A 16,705-nucleotide genomic window follows, 5' to 3' on the forward strand; every position below is an offset into this window, starting at 1 on the left:
AAAAGTATTTCAGTATTACTTACAACATTTTTTTTTAAATAGATGTTTTCTTTTCAAAGCAGTTACCTTGATAAATCATATATGGAGTCGGAATTTACTACAACTATTTATATAAATTTCATAAGTGAAATTTATTTTTTAAAATTTATTTTATTATTATTTTTTTTTGAGACAGAGTCTCACCCTGTCACCCAGGCTGGAGTGCAGTGGTGTGATCTCGGCTCACTGGAACCTCCGCCTCCCGGGTTTAAGCGATTCTCCTACCTCAGCCTCCCAAGTAGCCGGGATTACAGGCCCACACCACCACGCCTGGCTAATTTTTGTATTTTTAGTAGAGACGGGGTTTTGCCACGTTGGCCAGGCTGGTCTCAAACTCCTGACCTCAGGCCTCCCAAAGTGCTGGGATTACAGACATGAGCCACCGCACCCAACCAAAATTTACTTTTAATATGTAATCATATGGCTTCCATTTCTAAATGCCTTCAGATCACATTTTAAGCCTAAAAGAAAATCAGTCTCGGCCAGGCGCCGTGGCTCACGCCTGTAATCCAACACTTTGGAAAGCCAAGTTGGTTAGATCACCTGAGGTCAGGAGTTCGAGAGCAGCCTGGCTAACATGGTGAAACTCTGTTTCTACTAAAAATAGAAAAAATTAGCCAGGCATGGTGGCGTGCGCCTGTAATCCCAGCTACTCAGGAAGCTGAGGCAAGAGAATTGCTTGAACCCTGGAGGCGGAGGTTGCAGTGAGCCGAGATCATACCACTGCACTCCAGCTTAGGCAACAAGAGTGAAACTCCGCTTAAAAAAAAAAAAGTAAAGAAAATCAGTCTCGATATATTTTAAATAAGAGTGGTAAAGAATAGAAAATGGGCCGGATTCGGTGGCTCGAGCCTGTAATCCCAGCACTTTGGGAGGCTGAGGCGGGCAGATCACTTGAGGTCAGGAGTTCGAGACAAGCCTGGCCAACATAGTGTGAAACCCTGTCTCTACTAAAAATACAATAATTAGCTGGTGGGCACCTGTAGCCCCAGCTACTCAGGAGGCTGAGGCAGGAGAATCGCTTGAACCCAGGAGGCAAAAGGCTGCAGTGGGCCGAGATCGCACCACTGCATTCCAGCCTGGGTGACAGAGTGAGACTCCGCCTCAAAAAAAAAAAAAGATTCATTATCTCCACATACACACACACAAAGATGAGAAAATGGCATCTGTACACCTATGTTTATTGCAGCACTATTTACAATAGCAAAGACTTGGAAGCAACCCAAATGCCCATCAGTGATAGACTGGATAAAGAAAATGTGGCACATATACACCATGGAATGCTATGCAGCCATAAAATAGAATGAGTTCTTTACAGGGACATGGATGAAGCTGGAAACTATCATTCTCAGCAAACTAACACAGGAATAGAAAACCAAACATCACATGTTCTCACTCATAAGTGGGATTGAACAATGATAACACATGGAAGGGAACATCACACACTGGGGCCTATCAGGGGATGGAGGGCAAGGGGAGGGAGACCATTAGGACAAACACCTAATGCATGCGGGGCTTAAAACCTAGATGACAGGTTGATAGGTGCAGCAAACCAACATGGCATGTGTACCTATGTAACAAACCTTCATGTTCCGCACATGTATCCCAGGACTTAGAGTAAAATAGAAAAAAAAATTACAATATTAGTCTTCATTAAAACAATCTCTACTGGAACCTTTTCTACATCTCCTAATTAAACGTAGTGTCCAACATAAACTTTTCTTTCTGTTGTGGTGGTGGTGGCGGTAAAGAATCAAGCTTTATGTAAACTTGGTCAATAATAAGATTATCTCATTCTACTAAAAAAAAAAAAAAAAAGAAGAAGAAAAGAAAATGGCATTTTTTTTTTTTTTAAAAAGAGGAAGGGGACTTGTAGTATGATTCCACCGAGTTTTTTGAAAATGTCATACCAAGGGTATATTTGAATATGTCCAGAACGGAGTCTAAAAAGATATTAGGGCCGGGCGCAGTGGCTCATGCCTGTAATCCCAGCACTTTGGGAGGCTGAGGTGGGCAGACCACGAGGTCAGTGGTTCGAGACCAGCATGACCAACACGGTGAAACCCTGTCTCTACTAAAAACACAAAAATTAGCCGGACGTGGTGGTGCACGCCCGTAATCCCAGCTACTCAGGAGGCTGAGGCAGGAGAATTGCTTGAACCCGGGAGATGGAGGTTGCGGTGAACCAAGATGGCGCCACTGCACTCCAGCCTGGGCAACAGAGTAAGACTCCGTCTCAAAAAAAAAAAAATATGATGTTAACAGTGGTTGTCTATAGGTGGTGATATTAAAGGTAATTCTTATCTCTATTTCCTGAAGTTTTTACAAAAAAACCATTGATTTGTTTTGTAACATGCAAAGAACAAAAATGGCTAGCTCCTGAGGATATTATAAAGGTTTGCCACAAAGTTTGAAGATAATTCCAAATGAGGAAGAGTAAAAATGTTTTGATCAGTGATAGAATTTTTGGAATAAATATAATGACAGTATAATTAAATCTATCCTCTCAAAACGACTGTTTTGATGCATTCATTTGAATGTAAAATTTGGGAGCACTCATACTTTAACAATAACAATAAAACCCACAATCATTTCGATCTGTTTCACAGCAAAGGAGGATATAAAGCCAAGAATTTATCTCCCTTTGTCACTCAGGCTGGAGTGCAGTGGTACAATCATAGCTCACTGTGGCCTTGAACTCCTGGGCTCACCTAATCCTTCTGCTTCAGCCTCCCAAGCACCTAGGACTATGGGTGTGACGGAGCACACTCAGCTATTTTTTTTTTTTTTTTGGTAGAGATGGAGTCTCACTATGTTTCCCAGGCTGGTCTCAAACTCCTGGTCTCAAGCAATCCTCCTGCCTTGGCCTCCCAAAGCGCTGGGATTACAGGTGTGAACCACCATGCCCAGTAAAGTTTAGACTTCAAACAACATTAAAAAAACTCTTCCTAATACAACAAACACAGAACTATTTTATGAGAAATTTTTAATTCTTTAGTTCTGTACTACAGTAATTGGTATTTCCTAGCTCTTTCTCATCCACTGTAAACAGACTACAATCTAAAGAGATAAGCAGAGAAAAAAATGAGGCTGTTTTCAAGACTAATATTATCTTTTTCTCACAGAAAACCAAGTTCTGTTTCATCTTTGGAGGGTAGAATTCACCACAAAATTAGGTCAGCAAAGCAAACAAAATGTCTCATCTGCAATTGTTTCATTTTCTATTCTTTAAAAATAGCGATTGGATTTTATAAAATTCATGTAGAAAAATAATAAACTTGTGTGATAAACAGGAAGAAAACCTCAGGGCCAAAGAGTGAGATAACTGTTCATTTAGGCAGGTTTTGAGTCATCCAGTTGGGCTATACTGGTTTTAAAGACTTGGAACACAGATAATATGTAATTTATCAAGTCCAGAATTTATTTTGAACTTCCTCATCCAGACAGAAATTTACTGCTACTTAAGACTCCTATATATATGTGTTTTTTTCTCTATTAGAATGGCATCCTGGGACCCACTCAATCTTTTCTGAATTAAGGAAATATAGGGAGGAAAAAATCGTTGGGGAACATTTACTTCAAGTTTAGCTTTTCAAATGCATCTGTGTTTCCAAGCAACTAATAAAATGTACATCATTTAATAGGAGAGCTAGTCTGTCAAGGTAAAATCTATCTGGGCAGGGCATGCTGGCTCATGCCTGTAATCCCAGCACTTTGGGAGGCCGAGGTGGGCGGATCCTTTGAGCCCAGGAGTTCAAGACCAGCCTGGGCAACAGGCTAAAGGTGAAACCCCCTCTCTACAAAAAATACAAAAAATTATCTGGGAATGGTGGCACGTGCCCATAGTCCCAGCTATCCAGGAGGGTGAGGCAGGAGGATCGCTTGAGCCTGGGAGGTGGAGGTTGCAGTGAGCTAAGATTGTGCCACTGCACTGCAGCCTGGGAGACAGAGCATGATTCTGTCTCAAAAAAAAAAAAAAAAAATCTATCTAGACACAGGTTTCTATCTAGACACATGGCTCTGTCTCAAAAAAAAAAAAAATCTACCTAGACACGGGTTTCTTATCTCTTTTTTTTTTGTTGTTGTTTTTGACATAGGGTCTCATTCTGTCACTCAGGCTGGAATGCAGTGGCACAATCACAGCTCAATGCAGCCTCAACCTCCTGGGCTCAAGTGATCCTCCCATCTCAGCCTCTCAAGTAGCTGGGACTACAGGCAGGCGCCACCATACCTGGCTAATTTTTGCATTTTTTGTAGAGACGGGCGGGATTTCGCCATGTTGCCCAGACTGGTCTCAAACTCCTGGACTCAAGGAATTCTCCTGCCTCAGCCTCCCAAAGTGCTGGGATTACAGGTGTGAGCCACCACGTCGGGCCTAGACCCGGGTTTCATATCTTAACAGACCACCATGTGCACAGAGAACTCTAAACTCACTAATGAAAACTGCCTTTGACTTCATCTCAGTTATTCATGTGCGTTTTTCTTCTTTAAGGAAAACTGTAAGCCTTTTTTGAAAAAAAAAAATCATGTAGAAGACTCAATTCGGTTGATAACCATCTGACCTCATAATGAAAATCTGTGCAAAAATAAGGAACAAAAACAAGGAAAGTAAATGTTTGGACTATACCCAGCAACTTTAACAGGACTCCCAAATGGTGTGACTCCACAAACAGGCTCAGTTCTATCTGCCAAGTGAGGTAAACCATCAACAGACAATGTAGGAAACTTCTTGGAGCCCTCATAATCACTTTTTGCTTACTTACTCACTCACCAGTCTAACCCATGTCACATGAATCAGCATCTCTAATAGGAGAGGAGACTCATTTTCAGCAAGCACAAACAAAAACAGGCTAGTTCACAAGGACTGAAGTTTGTGGAATGGGGGAAAAGAAAAAAAGAACCTTTATTAGTTAGTTTCATATATTCCATTTTAAAAGACTGTTCAGAAGAAGGAATAGACTTCTTTTCAGGAATATCTGAAAAAAGAAACTACTGGGAATTCCTCCTCACTAAGGCAATGAACATGCACTTGTGGATCTATCTCTAGCTCCCACAGAGGGGGCTCCTCATCCTCATGGAACCAAACAAAGAAGTCCTTAAGCGGGAGCCAGTGTGGGCTTTGAATAAAACACGCTGCATTGCTTCAAACAGCCAGAAATAGGAAGACAAAGGATAACTGTACTTAAAGTGCCTTTAAAACAATATTCACTTAAAATTCAACTATACTATCCATAATGCATAAAGCTGTATCAGGAAAATACAGCTTAACAATCAAAGTCATAGGCTTTCAGCATACTGAAAACTCTACGACCCTTGCCCTACATTCCTGCTTCTCCAAGTTTTAGTGAACACTGAAAATAAGTTTAAAAACCTACCACATTAAGAAATTGGCACTGATTAAATTTTCTAACAAAACTGGCATGAGGCTATGCAAAAATTAGGAAAAACTCAGCAAAAGTGAAAAATAAATAACTTCCAAATTCTAAAATATAACTTTAGACTAGGATTTTTTTGTCCCTGAAAATACATAAAGTTTCATGCCGTATGAACTAACTGTAAAATTCCACTTAAGCATTATTGGGGAAAATCAACTGATACACTCTTTCAATTCCTTTATTTTAAAGATCTCTTAGTACTTTCTTGTCATATTAAAAATAAGTCAAGTCTAAACTTTTTGAAACAGATATCTTTGCTATTGAGATTTATTACACACCTAATAACATGCATTTATATATCTAATTTTAAATGTACAATACAAACAAATATGCAAGTTCATTTCCTAGCCTCTAAGAAGTTCCAGTCTAGCCTAGAAAGGACATGGGTGTGGAACACATATACGTATAGATTATAAATTAAACCTTTACGTCATAAAAGTCTACAAATATCAACAGGCCTCATGGGGTAATCAATTCATTTACCATAAATGTCTGGTACATCATCTACTTTTCTCCTCCACTGTGTCTCTAATCTCTCCATTCTTTTAATGTATCGTTTTACTTCTTCTTTCTCCTCTTCCAGTGTTAGTTACAACTGTGAGGCTATCCGCATTTCAGAAGTAGATAGAAGAATGCTACAATGTCCTGAGCAGAATTCATTTCCAAATGAGAAGTGAAATAACCCAAGTTAATTCACGTTTTACAGTTGTTAAGTCCAGAGTGCTAACCTGCAAGCATAGATTACTTCAGTGGACAAATGTGATACAAGAGGAACAGAAAACACCTTACATTGATATAGTGCTTTGTAGTTCACGGTTCTTTCCGCATATTATCTCAATTGAATCTCCCAACAATCCTGTGAGATACAGAGGGACATACTACTATCCCCACAGGATCATGATCAGAGGACGCTGAGAGATTAAGAAATCTCAACTGGCCCGGCATGGTGGCTCATGCCTGTAATCCCAGCACTTTGGGAGGCCGAGGAGGGCAGATCACTTAAGGTCAGGAGCTCAAGACCAGTCTGGCCAACATGGTGAAACCCCATCTCTAATAAAAATACAAAAACTAGGCCAGGCGTGCTGGTGCATGCCTGTAGTCCCAGCTACTTGGGAGGCTAAGGGAGGAGACCGGCTTGAACCCAGGAGGCGGAGGGTGCGGAGAGCCAAGACTGCGCCAGTGCACTCCAGCCTGGGTGACAGGGCAAGACTCCAGCTCAAAAAAAAAAAAAAAAAAGAAAGAAATCTCAACAACGTCGCTCAGCCAGAAACACAACTAGAACCTGAGGCTGAAAAGATTGCATCCAGAGCTACAGAGCAGTTTTTTCTTCGTCTCTGTGATCCACTGTCTAACTTCTTTGAAAGGTAAGAAAGGAAAAAGAAACAACCAATTGATTCTGCACATAAAAAATGTATTTATGTGAGTAAAAATGTAGTTACTATAATTCCTCAAGAAGAATTCCCTTGAAGATGCTTAAACTGTTAGGGAAAAAAAACCTTCATTATCTTTCCAAATATGTGGCTTTTAAAATAATGCTCAAGTATAAAAGTTACATTACTCTTCCAATTTACAGATGATTTTCCTTTTCCACTTAGCATTGTAATTCTCCGCGCAGTTCTAGTAACATACTAGTAACATGGTAAGAAAATTAATTTCAGGAAGACAGGCAATGTAAGTATTACACTAAGCCACAAAGAATGTGTGAGGTAATAACACCTCATAGTCATGGACATGTTCACTCAGGCTCCTTGGTGTGGTGAGCTCTGAGTACAGGTCATGTTATTTGCCCTTGAGGAAGGAAGTGACACAGACCAGTTTTCACTAGGCCACCTTCTTGCCCTGGAGGCTTCAGTTAGCAGCTGATGATTTCCCAATTTCCAGCCCACTTCTGTGGCAGGAAAAGTCCATATCCTGGGGTTCTACATCAACTGATTTCCCCCTCCCAATGCCCAGATATTTCAGCAAGCCCAACCTGTTCAAAACCAAACCATCACCTCCCCCTCAAACCAAATTCAACCTTCTTCCACTTTCCCACCTCAATGAATAGTTCCCACCTCAATGAATAGTTCCCACAGTCAAAAGTCAAAAGCCTGGGCAGAATCCTTAATTTATCCTTCTCCCTCATCTACCACATCCAACTGACTACCAAGTTTTGAAATAAAAAATACTTTTGGAGAGCCCCAAGACCGTGCACCACCGTAACACAGGTAGTTACAAGATGCCATCTTACAAGATGCCAACTAAAAGTAACAGCTCACATTTCTTCAGCCCTTACTTTGGGCCAAGCACTGTTCTAAGCTTTGCGTAGGAATGAATTTAATCCACACAATAATTTGAGGTTGGTAAGCATCTCATCCTTGTTTTACAAATGAGGAAGCAGCTACAGAAAACTTTAGTATCTCTCACAAGGAACACAGTGAAGCCCAAGGTCTTAACACTGTTCTGAACACTCTCACACTTCTGTGTCCTTGCATGTGCTTTTCTTCTCTGTTTGGAAGGCCCTTTCAACCTTGTCTGCCTAGCTCCAAAGGTCAGCATAGGCATGTTCTTCTCTACAAAGCCTTCTGATGCCCCCTGCTGTTGCTCTTCCCTCTAAGTCAGTAGATCTCAAGGCTGGCTGCTTGCTCCAAAAACTAGATGCCTAATCCTATCCCTAGAGATTCTTGATGTCATTGGTATAGGTTCTAGACTGGGCATCGGGACTTTTAAAAGCTCCCCAGGTGGCTCTAACATGCAGTCAAGGTTGAGACCCACTGCATCGTTAACGGCCCTTTAATGTCTGTGCTGGTAACTGCATTGTGAGCTTCTGAAATGAAAGTTTCATAATCACCTTGGGGGGCTTTTTCAAAACTAGCGGTTCCCGGACGCCAACTAAAAAGTCAGTCAGAACCATGGGCAGGGGCTTGGAAACTGTCTCCTTGAATAATTCTGATTTGTGGCCAGATTTGGGACCTCTCTCCTAGATAAGAACTGGGTCTTTTCACTTGTACCCACCAGGGTCCAGCATGATGCCCAGCCCATAGTTGGACTAGGATAAAATCTGTGTAATGAAGGAAATCTAATAACGTGAATCTGGGTATATGTATCCAATATTCAAACTTCCTGCAGCAGCACAAGGAAAAGCTGCTTCCTACAATGGAATGCAAATACTGGGCAGCTTTTCAAATGTGTTTTTTAATCCACCAATGCCCCCTAGTGACCTGAAGATGAATAACTATATCAAAACATCGCAGTATATATTTTAAGTACAATGTGTACTTAATATGCACATAACTAGTCAGACACACTGCACTTTTACTACCATTGTACTTTTACTACCAACACCTATACTATTAACTCCTTTGCCCTCCAGTTCTAGTTAACCCAAGCTGTTAACTCCCAAACCCCGATCAATCCTACCGTTCACTCCATCCCCACTCTGCACAAACATACAGGAGTTCTCTCAGCAGAGCCCTCAAAGGGTCTGGCCTATCTTTTTGTTCCTTGGTCAGTGCCTCTCCCAAATCCCACCACGTTCATAAGACCATCCATCTCGAAAACACAAGAACCATTCATCCACCGATTGGCTTCGATTCTTGCTAGTCAAAGGGGACCAACGAAAACTATAGAACTAGTTAAAAAATGGAGAATCTGGCCGGGTGCGGCGGCTCACGTCTGTAATCCCAGCACTTTGGGAGGCTGAGGCGGGCGGATCACAAGGTCAGGAGTTTGAGACCAGCCTGGCCAGCATGGTGAAGCCCCATCTCTACTAAAGATACAAAAAATTAGCTGGGCATGGTGGCGCGCACCTGTCAATCCCAGCTACTCAGGAGGCTGAGGCAGGGGAATTGCTTGAACCCGGGAGGCGGAGGTTGCAGTGAGCAGAAACTGCGCCACTGTACTCAAGCCTGCGTGATAGAGCGAGACTCCATCTAGAAAAAAAAAAAAAAATGGAGCATACGAGGCCGCATCCCAGACCTACTGAATTGGAATCCATTTTAACAAGAGTCACATGCCCATTAAAGTTTGACAAGCACTGGTTCTCAACTACTAGACCTAACATCACCATTTTATGACAAATATTTTGTGACACTCTTCTGGTATCCTGAAATAAAATTCATCACTAAGTTACATGCATAAGTCCAAAAAGTAAATCAGTATACTCTGATGGTAGCATAAAGGTGAATAAAAAGGAAAGATTTATGTGAATTATATTTCAGTATGTAAATGTTCAACACAACTAAAGACATAAAGAACAACCCCATTTTCAGTTATAATTTTTGCAAAGTTAAAAAAGAAAAAAGAAAAAAAGAACAACCCCACAAGTTTCCAAAACATACCATTCTGTCGAGTCGTACCATTCTATGGAGAACCACTGGTCTACAATCTCTCGCACCTTTCTTTTCCTTCCATCTCTCGGGTGGGAATATCTCTCCCTTGCACAGCTGAGGTATTCTCTCTAGAATCTTGACTGAACATATCCTTCTAGTTACCAAATTCTCTCTCCTTCCCTTGATAGTCAAGCTTATCAACCATCATAGTGTCCATTTACTTGGCCCTCAGTCACCAACCCAGGTTAATCTACCCTTCACTTCCATCAGTAAACCTAAAGTATAAGGATCATGAAAGCTTTCCAAAGTGCCCAAATCAGTGAACACGACTCATGATATGTAACTAACTCATTTCTCATCTAGCTTATATCTCCGTCATGGACATTGTTGGTTGCATATCCAGTCTCTATTCTCCCTCTTCCTTCCTAAAAGAACTCCATTGTGTTCATGAATGCATTCCTCTCCCCTGTGATTAAGTGACGCCACCCTGGGTTGATCCTGTTTAGTCTAAGCCAATCAGATCATGGCATTCCTCTGACGACTGTTACAGGGTCAGACAACTGACCTAAGTTGGTCCAATCAGACTGAAGGACCAAGTGTGGGAGTTTTTTCTCTCTCCTCCTCCTCTTGCTCTAGAGAATGAGAAAGTGTGTATGTTACTAGTAGTCATCTTGCAACCCTAAAGGAAACCAACCTGACTGTGGAAACCCAAGAAGAGATGGGTCCTTGATGACACTGGTTTTTTTTTTTTTTTTTGGGACGAAGTCTCGCTGTCTCCCAGGCTGGAGTTCAGTGGTGTGATCTCAGCTCACTGCAACCTCCGCCTCCCGGGTTCTTGCCATTCTCCTGCCTCAGCCTCCCGAGTAGCTGAGACTACAGGCGCCCGCCACCACACCCGGCTAATTTTTTGTATTTTTAGTAGAGACAGGGTTTCACCATGTTAGCCAGGATGGTCTCGATCTCCTGACCTCGTGATCCGCCCGCCTCGGCCTCCCGAAGTGCTGGGATTACAGGCGTGAGCCACCGTGCCTGGCCTGACACTGTTGACCAACTGAATCAGAGCCTGGAATCCATTCTTCCTCTGGACTTTGTGAGAGAATTTTCCTTACTATTTAAGCAATTGGGTTTTCCCAGCTGAAAGCATCCTAACATAGCCATTTCTCCTTGAAACTTTTCTCCCTCGATTTTCTAAACATCACTCTTTTCTGCTCCTACTTCTGCTTCTCAAGTCTGGCCTCCCCCTTTCCTCTGCCTACTCCTCCATTTTGGTGTCCTCCAAGGTTTGTTGTGATCTTTTCTACCCAAAGTACATGTTCACCTGAAATAATCTCAGTTCAGTCGGGCGCGGTGGGTCACACCTGTAATCCCAGCAATTTGGGAGGCCAAGGCGGGCGAATCACGAGGTCAGGAGTTCGAGACCAGCCTGGCCAACACATGGTGAAACTCCGTCTCTATTAAAAATACAAAAAAATTAGCCAGGCGTGGTGGCGGGCGCCTGTAATCCTAGCTACTCAGAGGCTGAGGCAGGAGAATCACTTGAACCCAGGAGGCGGAGGCTGCAGTGAGCCAAGATCGCACCACTGCACTCCAGCCCGGGCAACAGGGCCAGACTCTGCCTGAAAAAAATAATAATGATAACAAGAATAATAATAATAATAATAATAATAATCTCAGCTCACTATGTCTTTCCCTTGACACATCAAAACTGAGCTTCCAGCACTTCCCCCAATGGAATACCACTGATGTTCCCCACCCCTTTTACCTGAAGAACTCCTACCTGTCTCAAAACTAAATTTAAGTGTCCCGTCTGTGAAGCCTTCTCTGAAGTCCCCAGGGGTTCTTTACCTTTTTTTCTGCCGTGGACCTCTTTGGCCGTCAGTGAGTCCTATAGACTCCTTCTCAAAATAATGCTTCTAATTGCGTACAAAAAAGTCCCAACTATATTGAAATAATCTTATTTTTTAAACTCAAATATCTGATATAAGCAGTATGTGCTTCTTTACTAGCCCACTAAACAAAAAGATCTAGCAGTGAGTCTTATAACTACCATAGTTCTGAAGTAGTATTGAGCATAAGTGATATTTTGACATCTGCAACAACTGTAATGTAATATGAAAATGTCTGTGACTTGTGCTGGTACTGTGACTTCTACTGGTAACAGGTACTGCTAATACTACTGTGATTTGTTACAGTAGGAACTTGTAAAATGAATGGCCCCCAGCGAAGTGCACCAACTCATATCTATGACCTTGTGTGGTTCCCCACCGTATCAACTCTGGACTTGGCTACGTGACTTGTTTTGACATCAGCAAACATGATGCTGTGTTTGTGCCTTGGGACTTGCCCTCTTGGAAGTCAGTAACCAAGTGAGGAAGTCCAACCTAGGCACATGGAGGGGCACCAAGCCCCCAGACATGGGAGTGAAGCCAACTTTCAGTCAAGTCACCAGCAGAACTGCCCAGCCAACCCAGATTTTGAGAAACAATTCTTGTTTTAAGGCACTGGTTTGCAGTGATTTGTTACCCAACAATAGATAACTGAGACATTACCCATATGCGTAACTAAAGGAAGTGCTCAATTCCAATTGGAGATTGCTAAAAATAGTTATGTTTTTTCCCCATCAAAGTTTAGGGATCCTCTGAAATCTATGTGCAGATCCTTTGAGGAGCTGAGGGCCCCAGGTTAGGAACCCCTGGTTAAGCCAAGTGGATCCTGCTCTCCTTTTTACTACTTTACTACACTGTTGGTACACATATAGTTAAACTGGCCACAGCATATCTTTCCTTGTTGTAACCCTGAAATGGAGCTGAGCTCCTAGCACATAACAGGTGTTTAACACACAAATTTATCAAATGAATGTTGATTATAGGATCTGTCTTCCTGACTAAACTGTGAGCTGCCTGAAAACAGAGTAAGAGCAAATACTAGGCCTTTTCCAAGTGCTTTACACATACCAACTTACTCCTTATAACAACCCTATGAGGTAGACGTTATTACCCCAATTTCACCAAAGATAGGCACAGTGACTTGCCCAAGGTCACACAGCTAGAAAGTGGCAATGCCAGGACTAGAAGGCAGAATGCATGTTCTGATTTTACAGCCTTTATTAACGTACCCAAAGCACATTGCAGAGCTCAATAAAACTTTTAAATGAATAGTACAATTCTGAGATTTCATTAGCACTATTTTATGGGTACTATGCTTCTTGAAGACTCAATTTTGTAGATTAATTTCTGGTAGCCTGTGATTTTTTATGACAAAATACATATAATTTACTTTTTAAAAAGTAGAATAATGGCTTTATGCTAAAGTGCAGATTTTCGAAATTAAGTCTTCATCGTAAAAGTCGATTTTTTTCCAAAGGACACGAGTTCACAAAACGCAGGGAAGGGGGTCCACTGGCCCGTATTAAATAATGTTCCCTGAGGAGTGGAGCAAAGCTCCAGCTTCCCTCGTCACCCAGCCATCCCACCCCAGCCTCCCCCATACCCTGCACAGCTTCTCCTAAAATGACCCTCCCCCATCCACACATCAGGTTCTGAAACCTGACCCTGCCAGGCAACTAAAGCCGCGAACCCCACAGTGCCCTGAGCTGGCCTCACCCTACCCACGATCCCAAGAGGGTACTAGCCGAGGGGATGGGTACTTTGGGGGAAGGCACTTTAAATTTTCAAAGTGTTTAATTCACGAAAGCCCAACCCAAAGGGCCGCCCCCACCCACCCGGGGGTCTCCCGCCTCCGCCCGACAGCCGCTCATCCCCGGTAGACCAGTGAATGAACCGCGGGGCCGGGACGCAGCCGGCCCAGTGGCGGGAAAAGCCTCGGGGTGAGCCAGGCCTGGCTGCAGAGAGGCCCCAAGAGAGCGCGGGGAGGGCTCGGGCGGCCGGGAGGGGGCGGTGACAGCTGTGACTCGACTCCACGCTCTCACCTTGAACATGTCGCTGGCAGCGGTGGCTCCGGCAGGGTCACCCCGGCCTCGGCCACGCCCACTATAGAGAGGTGACTACGGAGGCCCGGTAGGGCCTTGATTTCTCCAACCGCAAGCAGGCAGCAGTGCGGGTGACGGCCGTACTGCAAACTCGGTGCGGCGAAGGTTTAGTTCAATCACCCGGTTCTAGAAGCCGCGTCGCTGAGCCGCAGCGCGTCGCGCCCGGGCAGCGGGTGAACGCAAACCCCGCCCTCCAGGAGGCTCCGCCCCTGCGCCGGCGGTTGCTAGGCGGCAAGAAAGCGCCGGCTCTGTGTGGACGGTACGCGGAGGCGCGAGGAGGGAGGCGCCTGGCGTTGCGCGGCGCTGGGAAACTGTCTTTGCAGCGGCGACTGGGCGCCCAGCGGCGTGTACTGGGATTTCTGTGAGCAGAGGCTGCCGGGAGGGGGCGCTTGGAGGGCCACCGGCGGCTTCGAAAGCCTCGCAGCCGGAAGCCGCCGGTTGGCGGCCTGGATTTACCTTACGAAAGGTTTTAACCAAGGACTGGAGGTTTCTCCGGTTTTAAATTTAAACTAATATGCTGTGTCCTTTAATCGGAAAAGGCTCTGACCTTATTTTTTCCCGTTAAGAAACAAGCGGTAAGCCTCCTCTCTGGAAATCAAATGTTTGTCCCTTAATACTTGTAGAAGTAACTGATAATGGCAATAATTATCTTATTAACAAGAGTAAACAAGCACTGATACAGCACTTTGATATGCGCAGCCCTGATCTAAGTTCTTTATTCACATTCATCTAATCTTTCCAACAACGGAAGTAGGTGGGCATGATTATTATTCCCAATACATAGATGAAGAAACTGAGGCACGTAGAAGTAATTTGTACAAGACCACACAGGAAGTGGGAAGCTAGGATCCAAACCCATTAGTCTGCCTTTGAAACCTGTGTTCTAGCCAAAACAATTGTTGCACTGTCTCATAATGAGGATGTATTTCCTATTTCATTCTGTATTTCTGCCCTAATCCTATAAAAAGTGTAAGCCCCATCCAGGCGAGCATCTGGAAAAATTTAGAATTTGTACAGTGACGTGCCACTGCCCTCCAGCCAAAGACCACTAGGGGCACACCTGTAGTTGAAGAAATTGGGTTTCTCATTGCTGCAAGGAGAACGCACACCTAGGAACACAGTGACATATTTCAGTAAAAGAGTTAGATTTATTATAGGATTTGGGCTTTGGTTCGGTGATTTTGGGGCGAGTTCAAGGAAGCAGGAGCTTTGCTCTGGATCGGGTGTTGTTAGGAAGCAGTGGTAACACCAAGGCCCAGCTGTGACTGCCAGCCAGCTCCCAGATGTTAAGGGCTGCTTTTCTCTTTCTTAAGAGGATTGTATATTCCAAGGCATCCCCAAGGAGAAATACTGAATAGACTCAGAAGGCTCTCTGCATCAGCAATGTAACGTCACACGTACATAAAAATGTGAAACATATTGATAAATTAGGGCAGAAGTTCTTAATTCAGGGGGTATGTGAACTTGTATGGGGGAAAAAATGACAACTTCATTTTCACTAACCTCTAACTGAACTTTGTTTCTTTCAATTATAGTGTAGATAACAAGCCACAGTAGTATTAACATTGATGACTTTGTCATCAATGGAAAGCACAGATATTTTCATGTTACATTGCAGTCATGTCAGGGATCTTGAAATATTTATGCTCGTTACTACTTCAAAAATACAGTAGTTATTAGAGCTCATTTAATGCATTAAGAAGACACATTAACTATAATTTTGTTTTAAAAAATATTTTGATGATTTCAATATAATTGGAGCACTTTGTAATCCTATGTATTTTATGTTATGCGTTTTAAAACCAATTCTTAGAAGAGATCTGTCCATAGGGGTCCATGGCACCAAAAGAAATGATAAAGAGCCCCTGGTTTAGTAACAGAGACCAAGCAGTGAGTAAGAATTTGGGAGCTGCATCCAAATTGGAGCGTTAGTGCATCCAAATTCGTTGCTTTAAAGAATAGAAAGTTGGAGGTGGAATCAGAAATTTAGTGTATACCCTCTCACTTTACCAAGGAGGGAACTGAACCACTGAGAGGTTAAGTGACTTGCCCAAAGTCTCACTGTTATTTGATGATAAAACTGGGACAAAACGTTTTTAGACAAACATGTAAAAACTCTCCACTGTGCTAGGCACTGAGGACTCCGTAGTTAACAAGATGCCTCCTGCCCTCAGTGAGCTTGTTGGTAGACAGCTGGAGAGTGAGGAGATTGAATTATTGAGTTAAAAAGTTAACTCCAGGTGTAGTGTGGAAGATGAATAAGGAGAAAAAGACTGGAGACAGACCAGTTAGAAGGCTATGGATAGATTTACTTGTCTTTTCCATATACCATATAATATTTTTAGTACACAAAGAATGTAAACTGTAAGCAACTTTAAGAGATCCACAATGCCTTCCTTTTTAAAGGATTCAGAATTAGTACAACAATCATATGGCACTTGAGTCTTGTCCAAACAGTGTAATAGTATAAATTATGACCTCAAAGGGTTAATTTATGTACTTTCAGATTACTTCATTGGAAGGAAAATGAATCGTTCCTCAAATGTACCACGTAAAGGTATTCTGAAATCAGGTACAAGATCCTTACAAAAAGTTCGCGGAGTACATTTCGCAGATGCACGAAATGCAAGATCATTACTATCGTAAGTACCTGTGTTTTGCCTTGTGTTATCTTCCACAACTGTACAGTTTCCAAACAGTACTTATTCAGATAACTTCAAATACTTCTTGTTTTATAAATCAAAGATTTTGTGTTTTAAAATTACTTTCAAATTGAATAATTATAATTGCATTTTCTAATTTACAAAGCATATTAACACACATCTACTTGATCCTGATACAACCTTGTGAAACAATTTTTACATTTTATAAATGAAGTAGTAGCAACCGGGAGAAGGTAAGTGGCTTGCAGAAAGTTATCAGCTAATAAATGG

General features: G+C 42.6%; 2 protein-coding genes across 14 annotated transcripts in view; one reads left to right on the top strand and one right to left on the bottom strand.

Annotated features, from left to right (window-relative positions):
- Positions 1 to 16,705, bottom strand: part of APOO (apolipoprotein O) — a 115,122-nt gene that overhangs the window by 55,638 nt on the left and 42,779 nt on the right. Inside the window, exon 1 of one of the 7 annotated variants that reach the window (XM_520977.7) lies at positions 13,713 to 13,977. The exons of 2 other annotated variants lie outside the window; for them this stretch is intronic. In XM_520977.7, the coding sequence (XP_520977.3) occupies positions 13,713 to 13,721 (9 nt within the window). In that variant the 5' untranslated portion in view covers positions 13,722 to 13,977. Of the gene's footprint in view, positions 1 to 9,793; positions 10,255 to 13,712; positions 13,978 to 16,705 lie in introns of those variants that run through there. 4 more of the 7 variants (XM_054677060.2, XM_009438869.4, XM_009438865.5 and 1 more) reach the window with 4 other exon arrangements.
- CXHXorf58 (chromosome X CXorf58 homolog) overlaps positions 13,820 to 16,705 on the top strand; it is a 32,252-nt gene continuing 29,366 nt past the window's right edge. For 2 of the 7 annotated variants that reach the window (XM_016943906.4, XM_063804079.1), the window contains exons 1-2: positions 14,006 to 14,347; positions 16,279 to 16,414. In XM_016943906.4, coding sequence (XP_016799395.1) covers positions 16,299 to 16,414 — 116 coding nt within the window. In that variant the 5' untranslated portion in view covers positions 14,006 to 14,347; positions 16,279 to 16,298. Of the gene's footprint in view, positions 14,348 to 16,278; positions 16,415 to 16,705 lie in introns of all 7 variants that reach the window. The other 5 variants (XM_054677057.2, XM_054677058.2, XM_063804080.1 and 2 more) reach the window with 5 other exon arrangements.

The sequence above is a fragment of the Pan troglodytes genome, chromosome X, assembly GCF_028858775.2.
Source record: "Pan troglodytes isolate AG18354 chromosome X, NHGRI_mPanTro3-v2.0_pri, whole genome shotgun sequence".
Taxonomy (NCBI): Eukaryota; Metazoa; Chordata; class Mammalia; order Primates; family Hominidae; genus Pan; species Pan troglodytes.